The sequence below is a fragment of the Falco naumanni genome, chromosome Z (assembly GCF_017639655.2).
Source record: "Falco naumanni isolate bFalNau1 chromosome Z, bFalNau1.pat, whole genome shotgun sequence".
In the NCBI taxonomy this organism is placed as follows: domain Eukaryota; kingdom Metazoa; phylum Chordata; class Aves; order Falconiformes; family Falconidae; genus Falco; species Falco naumanni.
The window spans coordinates 75,630,057-75,653,071 of NC_054080.1; the positions used below are offsets into that span (position 1 = coordinate 75,630,057).

At 59.1% G+C, this 23,015-nt stretch overlaps 1 protein-coding gene across 4 annotated transcripts in view; it reads right to left on the reverse strand.

Annotated features, from left to right (window-relative positions):
* Positions 1-22,658, reverse strand: part of IL11RA (interleukin 11 receptor subunit alpha) — a 33,397-nt gene extending 10,739 nt beyond the window's left edge. For 2 of the 4 annotated variants that reach the window (XM_040580096.1, XM_040580097.1), the window contains exons 1-11: positions 22,479-22,587; positions 4,056-4,155; positions 3,634-3,694; positions 3,360-3,526; positions 3,057-3,171; positions 2,135-2,167; positions 1,556-1,719; positions 1,252-1,415; positions 999-1,140; positions 433-528; positions 176-275 (exon numbers count right to left, since the gene is read on the reverse strand). In XM_040580096.1, coding sequence (XP_040436030.1) covers positions 176-275; positions 433-528; positions 999-1,140; positions 1,252-1,415; positions 1,556-1,719; positions 2,135-2,167; positions 3,057-3,171; positions 3,360-3,526; positions 3,634-3,694; positions 4,056-4,155 — 1,142 coding nt within the window. In that variant the 5' untranslated portion in view covers positions 22,479-22,587. Of the gene's footprint in view, positions 1-175; positions 276-432; positions 529-998; positions 1,141-1,251; positions 1,416-1,555; positions 1,720-2,134; positions 2,168-3,056; positions 3,172-3,359; positions 3,527-3,633; positions 3,695-4,055; positions 4,156-12,800; positions 12,904-22,478 lie in introns of those variants that run through there. The other 2 variants (XM_040580098.1, XM_040580095.1) reach the window with 2 other exon arrangements.
* Positions 22,659-23,015: the final 357 nt, after the last annotated feature.

Here is a 23,015-nt window from a genome sequence, read left to right on the forward strand (position 1 = left end):
GCAGGGGGCAAGGGGAGCATAAAGCAGCTTATGGGGCTGGCATCAAGCCTGCATGGGCAGAGACCTCAGAGCAGGGCTGGCGGGGGACATGGGGCACCCCATGCTGAGGGTTCGGGGGCCAGAGTGGGATGGGTTAGCAATCATGCAGACTCCTCTGTCTCAAAACCCAACCTACCAGACGAGGATGGTGATGATGAGAACAGCAGCCAGGACAAAGAAGGCGAAGATCCCGAGGGACACCAGGACAGCCATCTTCTCCACGGGGTCACTGTGGTCTGGGACAGAGAGACTGCCACGGTCAAGGGATGCCATAGTCCCCAGCACCCGGGGGATCCTATTGCAAGCTCCTGGACAATCCAGCACCCCAGCCACACATGGGCACAGGGCAAGGGACCCTTGGCACTCCTGCCTGCCACCCCAGGCTCTACTCACTGATAGGCTCAGGGTTGGAAGCCTGGGAGGGCTCCTCAGCCAGGATCTCCAGGCTGGTGTCTGTAGTGGTTTCTTCACTTGCTGTGGTCACCAGGTCTGGAAGGACAGAGGGGATGGGAAATACTCACCAAAAAGCATGGGCAGCATCCCAGAGACCAACAGAGAGGAGTGAAGAAGTGTGCCCTTGTGCCCCAGGGGTCGAATGAGCCCAAGGGTGCCCCCAGGGTGCTAGTAGTGCTCTGGGAGTCCCACTCTGCCCCGAAGCTGTGGGGGGCAATCCCCAAATGGCAGCAGCATGGCTGCACCCTGCCATGGGGCTGGGACATGCTTTGCCCCCTTGATGCAGCCTCCCACCATGGGGCCAGTTCTTAGACAGTGCACAGGACCAGCTTTCTGGGTCAACTTTAAGGGACCTCAGGAGCTGGGACTTGCTCTGCGTAATATTTGGAGGATGGGTGCTCTAGGGAAGGGGTTGGAGAGGAGAAGCCCGGGTGCTGGAGGAGTTTTGGGGAGGGATGGTGCAACCTGGTAGGGCTGTTGGGCTCTGCAGCCTGTCCCCCTCGCACCTCTGACTGGTGTCGCCCGGGCCTCAGCACTCCATTCGCTCCAGTTCCCTGCATCCAGGAAATCCTTGGCGCTGACTTGGACCACGTGCTCTAACCCAGCAAAGGCATCTGTGATCACCTCGGACAGGTTCACCGTCTCCACCTGTGCCGTGCAGAGGGGAGCTGTGCTGTGAGGCAGGCACGGGCACCCCTCACTGCCCTTGTGCCAACCCTCCTCCCACGCCAGCTTTGCCTTTTCTTGCCCACCGCTTACCACAGACCAGGAGCGATGGATAACGGGCCGGTACTGGAGCCGAAACCTGAGCTGGAAGTGGGGTTCCTTGGGCCAGGAGGAGGGATACTTCCAGCTCACGTGGAGCCGCCGTGGGGCGAGGGGGATGGGCTCCACCACCAAGCCCTCTGGAGGGTCTGGCTTAACTGTGCAGGAATGGACAGGGAACCTTCGTCACACCAGAATGCCATGCAGAGGGGTGTTGGGCTCCCTTCTGCTGCCCAGAGCTGGATGCCCAAGGGGTGGACAGACACTGGGATGGATAGATGGATGGATGGGGACTCACTGATGGCCTGCATGGTGACATCAAGGAGGCGAAAGCTGGAGCCCAAGGGGTTCACCTCAGTGATGTTCAAGCGGTAGGAGCTCCAGAACTCTGACCCATGGACAGTACAGGTGCCGGGGTGGGATGGATCCTGCAGGCATGGCCCCACATGCCCGTTCTTGTTCCTGCAGACAGGGAGGCAGGGTGGTGACATGTCCGTCTGTGTCCCCCCCCGCCCCGCTCACCACACAGTTTCACAGTTCTGCCAAGGAGGTGCTAGGCAGGGAGACCCCCCATGCCAAGACCCTGGTGGAGGATGTAGCCCCTGTTGCAGCTCCGCTGCCCGCACCCCTCCAGAGCCCAGCACATCCCTCTGAGCATGACCAAAGGGACCTTCATCCCAGCCCCACAGCCCCTCCTGGGAAGGTTCCTCCTGGGGGCAAACGCTTCTCCCAGGCACCCAGGCTTAGGTAGCTGGCTCCCCTATGGGGACCTTCAGTCCTCACTTTGGGGACCCCACTGAGGACAGTGGTAGAGCCTTCTGTCACTGGACGGGGGTCAGTCCCCAGGGAGCAGGACTGCAGTGAGAGTCAGTCCTACCTCCGCTTCTCTTCACCCGTCAGCGATTTCTTCCTGTCATAGAGAGAGATGGAAAAGCACACGGTGAGGATGAAGACACAGCACGAAGCCAACACAGCCGTGACCCGGAGGAGGGACAGCGGTCCCCGCACCACAGAGCAGCCCCCCACTTCCACAGTGGTGCACACAGATGACGTGGCATGGCAGATGGAGTCAAAACTGTGCCCAGCCCTGCCAGTGAGCAGCCTGGCAGCAGGAGCTGGCAATCCCAGAGGAACAAGATGGCAGGGTGCCCAAGAGGGTCTTTCCCCAGAGGACCCCCCTCCCCTGCCCAGGATTTCATCATGCAGCATCAGCAAAGGTGCAGGAATACAAATAAAAGCAGCTCCTCGGTGGCTGGCTTTGCCCTCCCACTACAGACCCTAAAAGCCCCCTGCGTCCTCCCACCCCCTCCCTTCCAAGCCCCTGATGCTCCACACAGCCCCCTCCCCGCCAAGCCCCCAGCCCGCGGCTCCTGCAGCTTTCAGCAGGGCTGTGCTTTATGAGCTCCAGTTGACTTCAAAGCAGCCCGCTAATTTGGCCTGCCGGGATAATTAGAAGCAGCGATGCTGTCAGGGCTCCTTTCATCCCAAAGCATGCTGAAGCGCTCAGCGGCTTCCAGATGACCTGTTTCTCTTTTATAGCCCCTCTGGTGCTGGCAGAGCTGTCAGCAGGGAGGGAGTCTGCCTGTGCTGGCCTCCCAACAGTGCTGGGGGGCTCCCCTTGGAGCAAGCAAATGCTGAGTGCTCTGCTCACCCCAAAACATGACCTGCTCTGGGGTGCAGCATGGTGAACTCAGTGCATGGGTCGGGTGGCCAACAGAATTTGGTTGTTATCTGTGGCCGGGCCCCAGGGCTCACCCTGTATAAACCCCACAGCCCATGCCCTGTGGGGGACACATCACCTGTAGGTGGTCATGTATCTGGTGGGGAGGAAGGTCTCCACGCTGGAGGTCCAGGAGCAGGAGAAATTCTCATAGTCTGACGCTCTGCAGGACACAAAGGGGACTCCTGGAAGGTCTGGGGTGCAGAGGGAAAAGAGAGTCAGTGAGAGGTCCCCTGTCCTGCAGCCCAGCCAGCACGCAGCAGCCCCTGTGTCACCACAATATCCCCTCTTGGCAAGCCCCTGCCAGGTGTGCAGGCACTGCTGGCCCATCCTGGTGGGGCTGCACACACTCCACACCCCAGCCTGCAGACACGCTACTCACGCCCCAGCCGCAGGGACACGGTGTGCAGGAGGCTACCGTCCTCGCTGTAGCAGCTGTAGGTTCCTGCGGTGGCCAAGCTGGCGTGTGGCAGTACCAGGGTTCCCTGCCGGATGGCTGAGCCCTCTGGCAGTGCCACAGCACCCGCCCGTCTCCATTGCACTGGTGAGCTGGTGAGGAGAGAGCGGGCAGGTGGCATTAAAGGACAGGGATGGCAGGTCACCCCTGTAAACCTTCACATCAGATAAATCCCCTGGTGTGCACAGAAAAGACCTACCTGGCATGGGCACCGGCGCACAGCAGGGTCACGTCTGTCCCCACCTGTCCATACTGCACACCTGGAGGGACACACACAACCCCAGATGAATGTTAGCGCCCTGTGCCACCCCGTGCCAGGGCTGGGGGGGTCAAGGTGGGGAGCCTGGGGTTGTACCCCCCTGGGGAGCCAAGCACTAGCTGTCGGGTCTTGCCTCATGCAGGTACCACCACAGGGGACTGGGAAGGACTGCTCCCACCTGGGGCTGGGCAACAGGCAGCTGCAGCAGGGCACTGGCCAGAGGACACCCATCACCGTGGGGCTGTGTTTCATGTACAACCTGGCTCTGGTAGGTCTGTGCCTGCCTGGGGGGGAATGGGCTTCCCCCAGGGTCCCTATGCCTGGGACATGGGGGGCTGTGTGGGGACTTGGCGGGGGCTCACCTTCCTCTCCCCAGCCCTCAGGGACGGCGAGGGAGGCTGACACCAGGGCTGCCGCAAGGAACACCATCACCCTGCCCAGGCCTGGGATGGGACTGCGCATCTGGAGGAGGCAGAGTCGGGAGGGAGAGGGTGTTATCCCCTGCAGTGGGGTGGCCAGCAGGGTCCACAGCCTAGAGCACCCCTGCAGGACCATGGACCCCACATATCCCTCTTGTCTCACCCCACCGTGCAGGGGACAGCGCGGGGACCATACTGCTGGGACACCAGCTGGGACAGTTGGCAGGGTCTGTGCCACTGTCACAGCTGGTCCCTGCCTGCAGAGAAGTCCCCATGCCTGGAGGGGGAAAACAAAGGGCAAACACTGACCAGGAGCTCAGGACTGTGTGGGTTGGCGGGATTAAGGGCTCTTTGCCATTGCAGTCCTGTGCCGGGAGCCCTGGCTGGCTCCCAGCCCCAGGGTGGTCCAGAGACCTACGCCAGTGCAGCTGTAGTGGGAAGGAACTTAAGAGAAATTCTGGCCTGTGTTTACACGGCAGGAGACAGCAGTTAGATCTGAACAGGCTCACACAGCCACAGAGAGCAGGTCTGTGAGAGCTCAGGCTGTACCAAGGCTGGTGCTGGCTGGGGTCCTGCATCACTGCCCACCCTTGCACCCGCTGCAGGGCTGGTCCATGCAGGTCAGCGCCCTTCCAGGCCATTTGGGGTCTCTGGACCCATGGAGAATGGCCCTGAAATCTCTTCCTTCCACTCAGAGATCACCATTGGATCTGGGGCGAGAAGTGTGGGGCATGCTGAGTCAGGGATGTGCACCCAGCTCTCCATGGGTCAATCCCAGCCACAGACTGGGGTCTCCCCACCGTAGCACAGCTAGCATCACCCTGTCTCTGCATCAGCATCACCCTGTCCATCCCAGCCAGCACTGCTCAGAGCTGTCCATCCCAGGCAACACTGCTCTACCCATACCAGCCCGCATCACCCTGGCCAGCCTGGCCAGTCACCCTCTCCACCCCAGCCAGCATCACCCCGTGTGTGCCAGCCAGCATCACCCTAAGGCATCTGTTCCAGCCTGCATAGTCCTGCATGTATCAGCCAGTGTCACCCTGTCCATCCCAGCCAGCACCCTGTCTGTGACAGCCAGCATCACTTCGGGGCATCCACCCTGGCCAGCATCACACCACCCATACCAGCAGGGTCACACTGTCCCTATCAGTCAGCCCTGCCTGCCCTCAGCACGCACAGGCAGCTGAACCATTTCTCCCTGGAAGAGCCCCCTGCCCACTCCTCATGAATGGGCAGGCTTTTGTTTATTTCACTCGTATTGCTGGGTTCTGGTCCTGGATAAAGGTGGGCAGGGGCCGAGGGCACCAGAGACAGTGAGCTCCCTGGCAGCCACAAGTGTGTACTACAACTCATGGGCATAAATCCGTGTCCCCTTAAGTCATTTGGGTTCAACAGCTGAGGGGCTCCAGGGAAGGATGCTGCAGCCCAGCAAAAGCACCCCAGAGCAGCTGCCAATTCCTGTCCTGCGAGCAGGTGCCCGTGGCTGCATGCCAATCCGTGTGGCGAAGGAAATGAGAGCTACAAGGCAATGCACTGCAACCCAGCCAGTGCAGGGTGGAAGGTGTGTGGCGCCCCACATCAACCCTGTTCTGAACACACCAGGCAGCCTCAAATGCAACCCCCAAATGTAAATAATCTCATGAGACTGTCATAAGCTTTTCCTACCAAACCACCAGTAGAAACATTCCCAAGAAACATCAGTTAAAAGGTCTCTGCCAAAACTATGTTGGTAATGAACTGGGAACATTCAGCCTGAAAGTAAAATATTTTGGTGATGGGGAAGAAAAGAGACTTAAAATACACTTAAAAGCAGCAATGAAAAATAACTCCAAACACCATGTGGGCCACAGTTAAGGGGACGGCGCTGGGGGGTGGTCAGGGAGAAGGGAGCATGTGTTAGTGTGGAGAGAAAGAAACAGTTTTAAAATAAAATCATTTATTCTCCTGACTGCTCTGGGGTTTTGTGCAAGCGCTGCAGAGGGTGAAGGCAGAGCTGCTGCATCCATCGACCACCATGCTGCTCTGTAGCAGGGTGACATGCTCTGGGTGCTGGCTCACTGCTGACATGAGTTTGCTATATCTCAGGGCTGCTGACTGGTTCAAGGCAAGTCTGAAAAAATGACCTTGCAGCTGCAATGCTGAAAGGCATCCCTCCCTGCATGGACAAGGGAACTGCTGGGGGCATGGCACACTTTGCAGCCAGCCCTCTGCTACCATCACTGCGGAATGGTATAAGCCCTGCCCAGCTAGCCTGGCTGTGGATGGTATTGCCAATAGACCCAGAGGCACACCAAACCTTTACACGGTGGCAGAGGACATCTCTGCAGACCCCACTCCAGCTGCATCCCACCCCCTGATCTCCACAGTGACCCCCCAGTGGTACCTCACCACTCATCGTGAGGGTGATCCTGCATCCTCCAACACTTAGGCACCCTCTGTCCCAGGGCGACCCCAGTGCTCCCCATCCTCAATTCAGCATCCATGAGTGACCCCAGTGCTCCCCATCCTCATCTCAGCATCCATGAGCTCCCCTGCCTCAGATGGTCTCTTTTGGGCAGCTGCCCACTCCTGCCAGTGCAGCACTGGGGAAGGCAGCACCGAGCCCCCCCAAGACACACACACTGGCTTAGTAAATGACCTGCCTGAGCACTGCCAAAACCTAGCCATGACCAAGCATCACCACAGACAGAAGAAACAGGGCAAGCCCTTCCTCGGCTGCCCAAAGGCCACAAACAAAAGGGGAAGGAGCCGCAGAGCCGGGGAAGACCCAGAGCCCTCACCCGCCCCGGGTGCAGTGGTGTGGCAGGGGGCCAGGCACTCCAGGCCAGGCAGTGCTGCAAACCAGCCTGCCCATAAAGGATCCCCTTACTTTCTGCAACCAAACTCCCTCACTGAGGGGAAAACAGGCGTGCAGCTGAACACACACAAACATGCATTGCCAGGCCACCTTCCTTAGCAGATCTGCAACCCCCGGACAGGCACATGGGTGGAGAAAGCATCCCTCTACACTTGCATCGGTGTTGACACATCCCAGGGACAGGGAGTCCTGGCACAGTGGTCCTGGAGCCAAGTCAGGACAGAGGGAACAATCAGAGCTTTTCTTCCTCCCCACATGCAAACCCAGGCCAGAGAGGCATCTGCTGCCCGCCAGGGCTGGGTGACCTCCCATGGCCATGGCCTGGGCAGAGGGACCCAGCCCAGCCTGGGCCTGTGGCTTGGCGCTGGCAGGGAGGGCAGCAGTGCCAGACTCTGCTCCCTTGGCATGGGACACCCTGGTCACCAGCACAGTCAGGGTGACCCAACTGTGGCACCCATGAATGTGAGCCAGAAACAAAAGGCGCTGCTCTCCATCCTGCACCAACCCTGCTGTCCCACTGGGCATCATTTGAGCTCTTCCAAAAGTTTTTTGGGGAGCTGCAGGGAGAAATCCTGCCATGAGCCCCTTCCTGCATCCAAACTGACATACTGCGAGACAAAACATCCCCCAAAATCACAGCCATGTGCACCAGCACTGATGCCCACATGGGGTGTGACAGCCCCTCCAGCACAGCCGCTCTGTGCCATGCTCCGCCGTGGCCTGGCAAAGCCCAGTGCAGATTCCTGGGGGAGGCCAACTTTCCATTGTGCTTGACGCTTTGAAAGACAGTGGGGTTTGGTTTTTTTGTGTTTGTTTTTGCTTTGCTTCATTTGAAGTCTCTCTTCAAAGAGAATGAGCTGCACGCAGAGCCGAGGGTGGCAGGGAGGGGGACACAGGCAAACGATGCTGTGCTGCAGAGGCTGAAGATGGCGGCAGGGATATACAGGATGCTTCCTACCAAACACAGAAAGCTGTGCCTCCTAAACTCTCCCCAGGGTGGTCTGGGGCAGCATCGCTGCAATAGAGATGTGGCAAGTAAAGCAACCCAAGAGCACTTGGCAGCTCTGCCTGCTGCGTGCTGGGTCCTGCCAGCCTCCAACCTGCACAAAGCTGCTCTGCAATGGGTGACACCTGATGCTAGCCAGCTATAACACCCTAGAAATGGCATCATACTGTATTCCTGCCCCTGAGCTGGGGGAGCATCCCTGGCCCTGCAGCCCAGACCCTTTTCTCTGCCCGTGCCTGCTGTGGGAAACATGTCCTGTGGTTAAGAGCGGCAGCGTTTTGAAGCAGCAGGAATTTGCCTCTTCTTGCTTTCCTGCAGGGTTGGGAGCACAGTGCCCCACTAACCCCCTCTCCTCCTAGCAGCCCTGCAGAAGCACCATGCCCTGCTCTGAGGAGCTGTGGTGTGGCCCGAGTCCATCCTCATGGCCACTGATACGCCCAGAAACCAAGCAGCATCTCACCCCTGCAGCACCAGTGACCTCCATCATCATTGCATCAACATGCACCTTTGGGGCTGGAGGAGCATGGACGTCACTGCTAGGACAGTCCCCTGCAACCTGCCACTCCTGTCCCCTAAACACCTCTGGCACCCTACCAGCTGCCGGGTGCCCAAGAAAGCCCAGAAATGGGTGCAGGCAGGGAGGGAAGCATGTCCCCCACCACTTCCAGGGCCACTGGAGCCATGTACAGTCCCCAGGACCCCTGGCAGCACCCAGGGGTAACTCCTTGCCCACCTTGGGCACTGCCAGGGGGGTGCTCCCTGAGGCCAAGGGGGGAGCCCTGCTCACTGTTCCCAGCCCCTCTGGTGCCTTTGGGACCTCATGCCTGCTGGGCGGGGGGGGGGGGGAGGGGGGGGGGCACCATGCCAGGCTGAGCTAAGCCAGCACACACACAGGCACTACTACAGCCAGTGCAACTCCAGCACACTGGAACTACCCCAGTTAAACCAGCAAAACCAGTTGCAGCCTTTCCCTGTGAGGCCAGTGCAGTCCAATAAACCCCAGCACAACTCGAGCCTGGGGCAAGACCCAGTACAGTCCCAGTATGGGGCTTAACCCCTAGGAGCCCAAACATGGGATTATACCACATGAAGACCAGGACCAGGATTAAATCCCTTTTAGCCCAGGAGTGGGATTAAATCCAGTGTAGTCCGAATGTGTGGTTAAATCCAGCTCAGCCCAGGTGTGGGGCTAAACCCAGCTCAGCAACAATGTGGGATTAGACCCAGCACAGCCCAAATACGGGGTTATGCAGTCCAAACGTGGGGTTAAACTCAGCACAGCTCAGGAGTGGGGTTAAACCCAGCTCAGACCAAACACAGGGTTAACCCCAGCACTGCCCAAGGAACCGGTTCATCTCCCCAGCCAGGTACGATGCACATCCCCACACAACTCAGACCGACTCCCCACAGTATCCTCTGGCAATGGCTGGATGATGGCAGGCCCACTGGTATCCTCACCAGACCCACCTCCTCCTTGTCCCAAGGCTCATCTCCCTCCTCTGTGGGGCCAGCAGCTGCGGTGGGACACAGTGCTGGGCCCTGGGAAGCCACCACACACCGTAGCATGCCAACAGCTTCATGGAGGTCAGGCTCTGCTCTTACCCCAGCTGGGAAACACTCACCCCAATGCCCCAATTTCCACCCTCCCCTGCTCCATCTCGTGGGAAGAGGTCTCTGGCTCCCAATTGTAACTGGAGGCATCAGCAAGGGCCAAAACAGCGAGGGCTCTGTTAGCAGCCAGCAGCCCTGACGCCACGCCGGCTGGCAGCGTTGTGTTTGGAGGGGGGGAGAGGGCCCCTCCGCCCCTGTCCCCATCCCCACACTCCCCCCGAAGCCACGTGCCAGAGAAATTCCTAAAAATAATCTCCTGTCTGTAAAGAAACCCACTGGCACTACAGCTACAGCAGGAGACTATTTTTAGGATGGATGGATGGAGTCATGGGGGGGCTGCGTCCCCACTGTCCTCTTCACACAGTCACCGGACAGGGACGGGCACGGTGCTGGATGCAGGGACGCGGGTGGGACCCGCTGGCAGGGAGCTGGGCCACCCTGTGATTATAACAGGGTGGGAAAGGCTTTTCCTGTCCCAGGAACGCTTTAGGGTTTGGGACATTTTTCCGCTGCTGGGCTCAGCCTATCCTGGCAGAGGTTTTGGTGAATCCACAGCTCCTGGCACAACAGGGCAGCTGGGCACCAGCCCGCTCCCCATCATTTCACCTCCCCAGCAGCATCTACATCCCCCAGCATAAGCTCCCCCCATAAGCTGGCTCTGAAGGAGATACAAAAGCATATGCATCCATATATGTGGGGAACTAATGTATGTCTGTACATACATGTGAATGCCCCATGCAAGCTCAAATCCTCCTGATGGTCCTGATGAAGTCCAGCATCGAGCTGGGAACCCTGAGCAGGAGAGGGGCCCCACAGCATCCTCCTGCCTGGTGCTCCCCCCACCTCTCCCAGCACTCCGAAGCTGGCTGGTGCCTGGGAGCCACCGGGCTCCGCTCTATCCTGGAGGCACGGAGGCACCCGGGTCAGCCAAATAGCTGTGGGGCCAGCAGGGCCAAAATAAACAGCTCACCGTACACAAAGGCTCCCCCAGCTAGCAATTTGCTGTCACTCCTTTTGCAAAACAAAATCCCTTTTGGGCTGGAGAGGGATTTCAGGTGTCATTAAGGGCCACCTGGGAGGCCAAATAAAGCCACCACCAAAGGGTGGCCCATTAACCCTTTGCACTCCACCGGCAGCATCCGTGTGTGTGGGGAGGATGGCAGTTGCAGAACCCCTGCAATGTGTGGTGTGGGGATGCTGGTGCAAGGTTCTGGCACCTGGTGGGGTAACAATGTCCTGTCTTCATCACACTTGGAGACAACCCTTCCTGTTTACCTGAAGGGAGGCAGGCCAGGGGATATAGCAGGGTGTGAGGCATGTGGCAGGGATGGAGACTGAGGAACTGTCTCACCGCGGCAGTATCTGTGCCCCTCACCTCATGCCAGGTCAATCAGATGGCAGCCCCCAAGCCAAAAGGAGGAGTGACAAGAAGTGGGGAAAAGCTGGAGCAGAAGCCCACCGCTGAGGCTAGGGGCTGCAGTGCAGGGCCAGGGGATGGGGCCTGAGCCATGCCTAAGTTGAGAAGGTTGGAAAAACACCATCGGCTCATTTTCTGCTGGGGAAAAAAAACTCCAGCCAAGTTCTTCTGAAAGATTAAGTGCGATCGTAACCGAGCAGGGAGCGGGGGGAAAGCAGGGCAACGCGGTGAGAGTGCTGACACATCTCCTTCCCCAATGCTGGAGAGACGCCCCAGCCCCACTCGGGGCCAGCTCTGTTTACAGGCTCCTATTGTGTCTTTTTTTCCTTTTGGGTTCCCCCCACCCCTCCTCTTCAATATTATAGTTCGGAGTAAACAAAAGCAAGCAGCCTCTCACTCCAAACATTTCAGCCATCCCAAACTTTCTCTGGAGGGGGGCTGCCCGTGGAATTTTCCTCATCCAGAAGAATTTCGAAATGTTCCCGTTGCAGCCTGCTTTGATTGGAGGCCAAGGCAGCTCCAAAATCCTTGGCAAAATGGTCGAGCTGCCCTCTGCACAGCCCTGGCTCTGGGCAGAGGCAGCAAGGACCAGCAGCTGCTGTGCCCCAAAGCACCCCCATGCACAGGGAACCCTCCAGCCTGGCACACTTGCCAGATGGGGACAAACGCATGTTCCAGCACGTACATCCCCCCCAGCTCAGCCCATCACCTAAAGGGAGCCAACAGGTCCTACTGGGTTTTTAAGTATTTTAAGCTGCCGCTACAGTTATTAGTGCCCTGAGATGGCGACGCTGGTGCAAAGCGCTTGGGTGCACTCTGTGTGTGTGTGTGCATCCCAAAGCACGCAGTATTTCCCTCTGCAGGTGGCATCTCCACAGCACCAGCCGGAGGGGACAGGGTGAAGCAGCTGCCAGAGCTCCTTGGAGGAGTGGTCTGTGGCACCCCATGCACCAGGAGGGCAGTTTGCAGCAGTGATGCCGGCTCAGTGCTGCCTGCTCAGTGCCTGGGCAGACGGAGGAGGGGATGGTCTGCTGCATCCATCCCCGAGGATGTGGAGTCGGGGCACAACACTCTCCCCTGCAGATCCCTGGGAGACTGCATGTGGAAGGGAGGAGGAAATGTCCTCTAGGATAAGCCATAGTGTTGGGTGCCACCCAAGGGTGCTGCTCCTCTCTGGCCCACATTGCACTGACAGGGCCTGCACCCCAGCCCCAGAAGAGGTGGGACCCCAATGTGGGCAAGCAGAGACCCCCAAGAGGTCTCTTGGCTCTGGCTAGGCACAGATGTGCTGTGAAACACATGGGACCCTGGCATGGGGGTGCGAGCACCGCTCAGCCCACTGGCAATGGGGGCATCAGGAGTGGCCCCTGAAACAAGTGGCAGGAGAAAAGCCCCACCAGAAAGCCCCACAGGAAAGCCAGCACCTGCAGGAAGAAGCGCCCAAAGCTCAACCCAGCATTGATTTGGTTGTCAATCCAAGCCATTGGGGTGGCCTGGCATGCTCACTGGCATGTTCCCTGCTCACTTTCTTAAATGGCCCCCTGATGGGCACCACTGCGTAGATGGTCCTGCAGCCCAACAAACACCCGGACACGCTGAGGAGCCCCCATGTCCTCCCTCCCCAGTCACATGCAGATCTTGGTGGCTGTGACCCCTTGATGCACACATGCTGTCATGCCAGGAAGGCGAAACCTTGCTGGTACCCACGGCATCCCATCCCTCCCCAGCATCCTGCCCCAGTGGGCACAGAGCCCCGTGCCACTGCAACAGCAGTAGCAGGGGTGGGGGAGATACCTCAGCTCCACGCCGGACAGGGGTCTTGCCGTGGGACGGGGCTCCGACGGGCGCCCCCGCTGCCTCTGCACCATCTCCCTGCACCGCCTTGCTGGGATCTCCTCCTCCGCAGAGGCTGCTCAGTGGCTTGGTGTAGGAGCGGTCCTACCCCCCCCCCCCCCCCCCCAGCAGCCCCCTCCCCTATAAAGGGGCCAGGCAGCGGCTGTGCGGGAAGTAGAGCCCCCGATGCAGCAGATGGGGTCTGTAAGGCAAGGCTCCCCCAGGTGTGTTTGCCTTGGCCGGGGCTCAAGCCCGTCTAATTAGAGCTACAGAAAACATATATTAAAAAAAACGAGGGGGGAAAAATAATCCTCTCCCCTGTGCTGGGGCCCAGGGTTTGGCCGGGGTTTCTCGGCAGGCCAAGTGCAGGCGATACAGGCTCTGCTGGCAGCAGCCTGGGGAGGGAGGGATGTTTGTGGATACTAAAATGCAGTCATAAAGGAGAATAAAAGGGTAGCCTTGTTTCAGAACGAGTCTCCGAGGCTTTCCCTACTCCCGGCATGCTCGGCACCTGGCCGGCAGCTCAACCAGCTCCCCCTTCCTCAGCCCCCCCCAGCCAACCCAGGCTCGCTCAAGGACTGAGGTCCTGGTGGCGAGACCCCAACCCTCATAGGGTGAAGCCCAGCACCTTTGGGTGGGTGAAGATTTGGGAAGCCCCTGTTTTAAAGTCACCCCCACGGGGCTAAAATTACAGCTGGTGCTTCTGGAAAACTCACCCCTGCACATCGCCTCCTCCTCGCCCCCGCAGCTCCCTGCCTTCCTCTGCCCACTGCCCTGCCTGCGCCAGCTGCTTAGCAGCAGCCACATGGCAGCACTGCCAGTATTCCACTGCCTGGCCTCTCCCTGCCTCCCCGCTGGAGGCAGAACAAGCCTGACGGTGTTTTGGTCAAGGTTTAAAATTAGTCCCAGGCCCCCGACACCCCCAGCACCCACACAGACCAAGGGGCCATGGCAGGGTCCCATGTGGCTCCCTGGCATCTTGGGGGTCTCAGCCCATCCCCAGGGTCAAGCAAACCACCCCAGAAGCCCTCTCCTTGGGACGTCTCCCCAGATCCACTCCTGAAGTGCGATGCTGCCTCCCTGCAGCATCTCTTCCGCCTCCATGCTGCCATGTCCAGCTCCGAAGTGCCACACCAAAAGGCTGGGGAGCTGCTGCAGGCATCAGCCAGGCAGAGGTGGTCCTGTCCCGGACCTACCTGCTCAGCCAGAGATACCTGGCACACACCTGGCTTCACCGCTGCCCTCTGCCCCCTCCCCAGGGCAGAAAGGAGGGGACAGTGGTCCAGAAGCCCCCCTTCCACCCCTGCTCCCATCCCTCACCCTTTTCCCTGGCAGCATCCTGAAAGTGCAGGTTCACCAAGTTCCCCCGTCCCCCCAGCTCATGGGGACCCTGGGCACACCCCATCCCCAGCCACGGCCCAGATGACTAACACCCCGGCAAGCGAGCTGGGTGCCGTCAGGGCGAGCAGGGCCTGTCCCTTGGCCAAGCTCCCTCCCCGCGGCGGTGAAATCACGTCTGGAGAAAGCGTGGAGAGGGAGCCGCTGCCCGCCCCCCCCCCCTGCTGCTTCCCAGCGAGGATGCTCGCTCCCTGCCCTCTGGCCGGCTGCCCCACGCTGCAAACCCCGCATCCCAGCAGAGGGATGTTCCAGGCACACAGCCTGCAACAGGACCGCACATCTCATCTCCTCCTCCTCACTCCGGATCCCATAGCAGCATCCCAGCTACGACAACAGTGCGGGATGCAGAAACGTGGCAGCAAGCCCCAAGGCACTTGTAAAAGTGCTCCCAGGGAGCAGGCAGGAATCTCTAACCTCCCTCTAACCTCTCTCATACCAATACAACCCTGCCAGAGCCTGGAGGCCAACTGCGGGTGGAGGGGGGACCACTGACACCCCCCACAGCAGAGCAAACTGGCTCACAGAAGGAGCTGGTGGCTCTGGCAGGCTGGAAACACCCCTGGGCAGCACCAGAGGGGACGGTGAGGGACCGGCCACCACCACTCGCCTCCGACCTGGCACAAGGCACGCGCCGGCTGCTATGGGGGTGACTAATGCAGCTCTTTAAACGCCTCCGCCGGCACAGGAGCGTGGCTCTGGGTTAGGGTTTAATTATCTGCCTTCCTCTGCAGCCTGTGCTCTCCTCTTTTTGAACTGCCACGGGGACCCCAGGGATGTTGTCCATCCCCCCCCAGCCTGGATTGCTGGCACCAAGTGAGTGGGGCCGCAGCAGGGAGCTGGCCGGGAGCACGCCAAGGCTGCAGCTGGGGGCTATAAAAAGCACGGCTGTGGTATGCAGCGAGGCACTGAGAGGGGAATAAAATAAAATCAGGTGGTGGATGAGTCGGACGCTTGCTTCTGCACCAGGGCTGGCCCCAGCTCTGCTCCCCATCATCCCTCCCCTGATCCCTGCCTGTTTGACAGCGCAGTGAGGCTGGGGCAGAGTGGAGAGCTGAGATTCAGCTAAGGATGGAGGATGCAGGACTGGATCAGCAGGCAACAGAGGGGGTCAAGGCTGGGGGAACAATTGCTGGCTCTGGCATGTGGGCTCCTGCCCGGGATAGAGGCATTGCAGCCACCCCTCACGCAGCCCGGAGACGCCGGATCTGGGCACCCAGCCTCCTGGCAGCTTGCACTGGAGGATTAACCGTACGCTGATTTACGTCCAGAGGTGCCTTTGCTGGGATGGAGCTGGCGCACCAACAGTGAGAGCAGGCACCCCACCATTGCCCAGCACCTGGGTCCCAGCAGGGACCTCACCCAGAGGTGACAGTGACAGCACAGCTCAGGGACAGACAGGGCTCCCCTTGGCTTGGCAGGAGCTCCCCGCTCAGGGACACGCCGTGTTTGCACAAGTCTGAGCAGGAGAAGGTCAGATTAATTTTAAACCTGAATAAACAAGGAGAGAAGTCAATGCCAGAGCTCGCCCTTCCTGGCAGGGATGCACAAGCAGCGGTGCACAGCACCCGCGCCATGGCCGTGCCCAGCCCAGGTACCAGCAGGGCTCAGCCATGGGGCTCATATCGCCCTAGGAGAGCCGGGACAGACTCAAATCCCAAATCCCATGCCTGGGGGCCTCCCTTTTCCACAAGGTGCTCCCAGCTGAGTCACTGCTGGCAGCGAGGAGAGTGGCTGCCGGTTGCCTTTGTAAAATCCCTCCAGCCTCCACAGGGAAGCACCCGCCGCGGGACCCCTGTCCCACCAGGAACAGCGCTGGGGCTCACCTGTCCCCTGGCCACGGTGTACAATGCGGTCTTGAGAAGCAATCAGGAGGAACAAAAACCATGTAATAAAATTGTTTGTGGGTCAAGAGGAAAATAGAAAAAACAAAACCAAAAAGTGTTTGTGCTTTTTGTGCCAAAAGGAAAATGAAAACCAAAACATTTTGTTCTAAATGATAGGCCTTGTTTAGTTTTCAGTGGTTTTACTTTTTTAAAATGGTTTGAGTTAAATCAAGCTACATTTGGCTTCCAAACATTACCTTGGGGTGGGGAATAAAATAAAATTAAAAAAAAAATAAAAATCAAAACATCTTATTTGGAAAATGTCAGAGCAAAATGCCATGGCTTTTCCAGCCCTGGGAGAGCCGCAGCCAGGCGCTGAACCCAGCCTCAGCTCACAGCTTGTGACGGCCTCCCCAAAGCAGCCTTTTTTTCCAGAAAATAAATCAGCTTCTGTGCTGACTGACAGCCAAGAGGGCCCATGCCCTTGGTGCCCGGCTCCCAGCGCGGATGTCCCCTCCACCTGTGCTGGTCCCTGCGACCTGCCAGGGCATGGAGAGACCCCACTGCAGCTGGCAGCCAAGCACGCAAGCCGAATCCCAGCCGAGCGACTCTTCAAAACTCCTCTTTAAATGTCTTTTCTATTAGGTCAGCATTCCTGCGTCGCCCAGGGAAGGTGGTTACGGCCGGCAGCCCGGCACACAGGCTCCTCGGTGCTGGCTGCTGGCTCTCTGTCAGCAAGCAGCCTGCCCACACTATTAAATTACTGAGAAAAATGGATCGTTTCACCAAAAATTAGGTGCAGGAACCTCTTGCGTGGTGGCAAGGCAAGCTGGTAATTGGGAATTCATAGCGCTGGCCACAAATGCTGCCTCCGGCTCCACTCCACCCACCTCTGGTTGCGGTGAGGGATGGTGGAGAGGCATTCGCTGCCATCCCTGAAATGCCGCTGCTGATGGAGACGCAGTGGCCACGTCGCCAGCAGCACTGCTGAGGTCCCCTGCATGCCCCAGGAGGGTTAAACGTTGCTACAGGGTCCCTCTGCCCTCGGCAGACGGGCAAAAAAAGTGAAAAAAAGCCTCAGAGACCTTTCCAGAGAAAACTCTCTGTGCATGGCTGGACCTGCCCACCATTAACCACCCTCCTGGGGACATGTCTGACAGTGACATTGTCTGAAGACATGAAGGACATGCTGTCCCAGTACCCCTCTCACTCTTCCAGCTGCTCCCCAGGGGTGAAAACCAAGATAACCTTCCCCGTGGACCTTGCCTCGCTTACATCCTTCACTCATCCCAGGCACAGCATGAGCACTGCTGCTGCTCCATTCGAGCCCAGGTATCTCAGCATCCTCCTCCCAGGCCACTCCAAGTCCAAACCTCAGCACCTCACAGGCTGAGCAGAGCCCTCCAAGGCATCTCTGGGGCAAACCACCTGGCTGTTGGAGCTGCTAGAGAGCCCAGCACGTATCTGCAACCTCCGGCTGGGAAGGAGGGATGGGGATGTGCAGCAGACCAAGGGCTGTGTCAGCAGCATGCTCTGAGAGACTGGCCCCTCCGGAGTTCACACTGGCAGCTCCCTGTATGGTCACAGGCACTGGGGGGGGTCGGGTCGTACCCTGGCGCGTACCGCCTGCCCTGGTGCTGCAGCTAAGGAGCCCGAGGCACCAGGATGTTTTTGGGTGCTGGGATGCAAGGGCTGTGGGGACAGTCCCAGATGGAGAGGGGAAAAGGAGCTGGATGCAGGATCGGGGAGGCCAGGGAAAAGGGACGCATCCCTGGGTGCAGCCATGCTCCACCCATAAAGCTGCAAAACTCAAAGCTGGGATGGGGTGAAGCAGCCTTGGGGGAGCTATGAAATAGCCCCCCAGGAGCCTCAGGAGCTAAAAAAAATCAAAAGCAGCCAAAGCACTGAGGAACCCCCCAGGGTTGCGTGTTGGCCCTTGCAAGACAAGGATGGAGCAATAGCTAGTCAGGTCCACCAGCTCATCCTAAGCCTTGAGGCCTCAGGCAAAACTCATGGAAAGCAAAGGAAAGGCTCCTGCAGACCTCCCCAGGGGCCTGGGACTGGCCCTGGCCCTGCAAGGAAGTCTGGGGAGATGCCAGCTGGCCTGGGCACCCTGCGTGACAGTGGCTTTTGCAAAGCCAGGCTGGGCCACTGTTACCAAGCCATCCCTGGGGACCTTTGTGGGGCTGTTGCAGCACAGCTGTCGGGAGCTCTGTCGCAAGACCAGCACGGCGCTGGGCCCACTCATGATGGAGAATCCACATGATGCCTCATTTTGGGTTTTCCTAGCTACTTGTGCAGGAAGGTGAGTGCTGAAACATGACTTTCATGCTGTTACTGAATTTAAGAGGCATTGATGCCCATGCTGATCTTCATCAAAAATAAAGGGTCTGGTGAGGTCCCTGCCTACAGGTGTGGCTCTCGGTCCGGCCCGGATGAAGTGTGTGGGGTTTTTGTTCCCAAAGGAAGGGGCTGGTGAAAGCACAGGAAGTCAAAGGAAACAGCTGGACGGGAATCACTGCACCGCCCTGTGGGGATGCTCCAAGGATGCCGTGCCAGCCTCACTGCCTCACGTGCTCTTCTGTGGAGACATACACACCCCTTAGGGCTGCCAGCAGTGTGGTAGGCAGCAGACCTGAGCCATGTTTGGGGCTCCCCAAGGTGGGACGGGAATCAGGGGCAGTCCCTTTTTGCCAGTATCAGAAAACTTTCCCCAAGCTGCTGCAGAGATAGTGCTTACCCAAAGCTTTTTGCATCTCCTCTTCCCCTCAGGGTGTCTCCAGCATCAGCTTTTCAGCAAGGCTTGGCATCCCTTATTTTCACTTTAGGAGGTGTGGTAAACCAGAAGATGCCCAAACAAACTTCTTTCCACCATCAGGATTTCATTAGATGAAGGAGCCCTAAACTTTTCCACATCTCCCTATAAGGCAATCTCTGTGGGTCCATAACCATTTTTATTAGGCTGTTTCTATTTCAGCCATCTCTGTATTGAGAGGAGGGGACCAGAGGCGAGCAGCTTCTGGGAGCCCCAGGCTGATTTCCAAAACACCTTCAGCACCCTCCCCTCTCCTTGTCAATGCATGGTCTTACCTGTGGTCCCCTGGCCATCACCACCTGCATGGGCCAGACCCACATCTGACCATGCTAGGTCTCTCCTGAGGTCCCTCCAGTCTGCTTGTCCTCTCCAAAAGCATCTTCAGGAAACGTGTACAAGCAGGGCACAAGTGGATGTGACCTTCCCCTGGCCAGACCCTGCTGAAACCTCTTAGAAGGTTTTTCAGCAAGGGCCAATCCCTGCTAGAGCAAGCCCAAGCTTCACTGGTCAGATGTGACACAGCGCAGTCCTGGTAGGATGGGGGTGAATCAGCTCTTAACAGACTTCTTGTCCCTCTTCTCCTGGACCCACCCCACTCCAAACACCACAGGAGGAGGGGATGTTTGCCCGGTTGGTCTTTTTCCTATGTCCCAGACTCATACCACTGGAGAGGAGGAAGAATCGCACCTTTCAGCCCAGCCCTCTGCCTGTACTGGAGAGCCAGGCACATGCTCCGGGGCTGTGGGTGCTGTGACTGTCCAAAAGAGCCCGAAGCTCACCCCGTCCCACTCCGCTGCCAGGGTGACTCACAGACCTGGGAAGCAGCCAGACTCGAGAGATAATTCCTATTAACATGCTGATCCCTGACACCGCAAACCTGCTTCTAATTTTCAGAGGAATTTTCCTTTTTCCATGGAAATGGTCCATGGGAATCTGGCTGTTGGAGAAGACAACTGAACCACAACTGCAAGGCATCTGCACCTCTCCCCACCTTCACAGCCTGGATCAGAGGACAGAACCATCACCGGGAGGTATGGAGAGATTTGCTGGTAGGAACTCAGGTCATAAGATCACTGCATCCCCGGCCAGAGAGATTTGGTGATTTTTCACACATGTGATGCTGTTGTAACCACAGGAGCACTTAGAAAAACCAAAAGCTCTCTAAACATCCCAGCGAGTCACCCCAGACATCCCAGGGCTAATTCCTGATGCTGGCTTTGTATCAGCATCCCAAATGCTGGTGAGGCCCCGGCACATCACCCGTAGCGAAAAGCTGCCATCCCATCCAAGCTCTGTTCTTGGCTGCATCTTCAACGGGGGCAGAGCCACCCTCTCCCATGCCTGAACAAGAGGGGGAACAAGCTGGGAGAGATGCTGAAATTTTCCGAAGGGAGAAAAGCAGAACCACAAGCTGGCACCTGCCCCCTCCTGCAAGAAGGACTGTGTGAGGGGTTTTCCTCCAGTGCCAAACCCGTGGGAGAAGAGAAGGCAAGAATCCTTTGGCTTGTTTAACCTAACAAGGAAGCTATAAATACAGCAGGGTAAACACCAGAGAGGGAGAAGAGGTCTTGAACTAAAAGCACAATGTTGGCACAAACCCACAGGGGAATAAGCTCTCCAGGAACACATTCGGCAGGAAACCAGAGGGAGGTTGAGCCCTGCACGAGCAGGAAGAGTCTGGAGTCGCCTTTGAACAAGAGCAGAGTGGGAAGAAAGGGTTTGAACTGAGTGCTCAGCTAGTTCACTGCAGGTGAGGGTGCCTTGCACTGTCACCGTCTGTGGGGTTTCCCCACTCAGGATGGTCCAGGCGAGCCAGGGGAGGAGGGCAGGGGAGGTGGGGTACCTACAGGCAAAGGGATTCAAGTGTGGGCTGCCTGGGCATCCACCCAGCATGACGGCTTCTGATAAACCCAGCAGCTGCAAAAAGGAACCGCCACTGCTGCCACGATGAAGACGGCGGGGAGACTTGCCACGCCATGAGTCATTCATTCATCCTTCACAAACAGGGCCTGCACTTGGCCAAGCATCCTCCTCCCCCCGCTGCTGGGATGGCTCTCTGGGATGGGGAAAAAGTGGCTTATCAGATATAATCAAGTCAAGTTTTCCCCTCCCCACGAGGTTCCTGTTCATGGAGCAGGAGGCAGGGCAAAACCAGAGCTGCTCTTCTCCCACCTCCCTGCAGACCACTTCTGCCTTCAGCTGCACCCCTAGGGACCCCTCCCCACCACCATACTGCACTCCCCATCCTCTATTCACCCACTGCTGGTGACATCCAGCCCCACACACAACCCCGCTGTCACTGCTCAGCCCCTGTCCCCTGACTCCACTCCTGCTTTGGCTGCCAAGGTCAGTTTGCAGCTCTCCAAAGAGGAGATGTAACCCCTTTCCCTCCCCAAGAAAAGGCAAAGGTGATGAAGCAGAGGGTGCATGGGTGCTGAGGGGACACTGTGGCCATGTCCTGTCCCTGTCCCTCCAGGAGGGACTTCTGTGAGCTTACAGCTCCCAGTGAAGCTCCTTTGTGCCAGGCTGGGATGCCGTGCACTCCGTGCAGCCCCATGTGTAACCATGCTACTTCGACCTGCCCTCCTATAAACAGGCTGAGTGCAAACACCCCACCTCCTCCTGCAAATACTACAGCCAGATGTGGCTGCAGCTTGCAAGCAGCGGGCACCTCCCAGCACCCAAGGCACTTGGCTAGCCCTGCGGTGGTTTGGCACCAGCTATGCCACCAAAATCAGTCGGTCCAACACCAGTTTGGGCACAGAAACATATCTGTGAGTTGCTGCAGCTCTGGGTTTCTCCCCATGGAGACCAGGCACAAGTCACCCCCAAGCCCCATCACAGTGGGGTCTCAGTTTGCTGACAGCAATGTCTGAGCCAAGCTCAGCCCCGCGGTGCCCTCTGACACCCTTCACTAGCCTGGAGCCAGAGCTCAAAGGGGACCTCGGGGGTGACACTGCCCAGCCTATGAGTGTGGCAGTGGACACAGCGCAGGGCTGGGCACCCGCAGGGGCTGGCAGAGGACAGAGAAGTCGTGATTGAGACAGCATCCTGGGGCAATGAGGGACAAGGCAGCCAGAGAGACCTGCCAGTGCCCGCGCATGGGAAAGCGCCTTTTTCCGCGCCTCTTGTAATTGGGAGCAGCTTTTCCCTCCCTAGACCCCCCAGGAGAAGAGGGGGCCCTGCCAGAGGGGACCTTTGCTGGTGTTGGTCCAGCATGTCTCCAGAAAAATCCCCCTGGAGATGGGGGGAAGGGGGTGTCCCAATTTGGCGCGGGGGGGGTATGGGGGGGACGGGACATCTGTGGAAGCTGGGGAAGGGGCTCAAAGATCCCACTCCGGGAACTCCGTCCGTCCCCCGAGCATCTCCGGGCGAGGCGGCAGACGAGAAAGGGGAGCAGCAGGGGTTACGGGGGGAAGCAGGAGGCCAAGTCGCTGCCCAGCTGCTTTGCGAGGCGACACGCACCCGCACACACACGCACCCCCAGCTCTCCCCGCAGGCAGCGCACAGCCGGAGCAGCCGGCAGCCTGGCCGCAGCAGCGCGCCCCTCACCGCGGCGTCGGGCCGTTGCCCTCGGGGTGGGGCCGGGGGCCGCTTTCCTACCTTCCTGCGTGGCGCCGCGGCTATGTGTCCATGGCGCTCGGCGGAGCGGGGCCGGGGCCGCGGCCGGGAGCGGGGCCGGGAGCGGGGCCGGGAGCGGGGTGCCCGCGCCGGGCTGGCTGGGCGGGTGGCGCGGGCGGTGCGAGGCCGCCCGCCCCGCCGCGCCATTGGAGCAGGGCGCTGCCAATCTGCGCCGCCGCCCCGGGACGCTTCCTGCCTGCGAGCCGCCCCCCCGCCCCGGGACGGCTCCGCGCCGCTGCCCGCCACCCCCCCCCCCCCGCCCCCCCGGGGGTGCCGGGTCCTCCCCGGGGTGCACGGTCCCCGTCCCCCCCGCGGCTCGCCGTCCCGCCCCTGCAGGGGCGCTGGGCTCGGGATCGCCCGGGGGTCAGTGGTGCACGGGGGTCCCTGCGGGACCCCCCGATGGGCACAGCCCTCCCCTCGCGGGGCAGCACCTCCGGCGCCCGCCAGCCCTGCCTGCTGCTCTCCCAGCATCCCGGAGGAGCCGAGGCAGGCAGGTCCTACCTGTGACTCAGTTTCCCT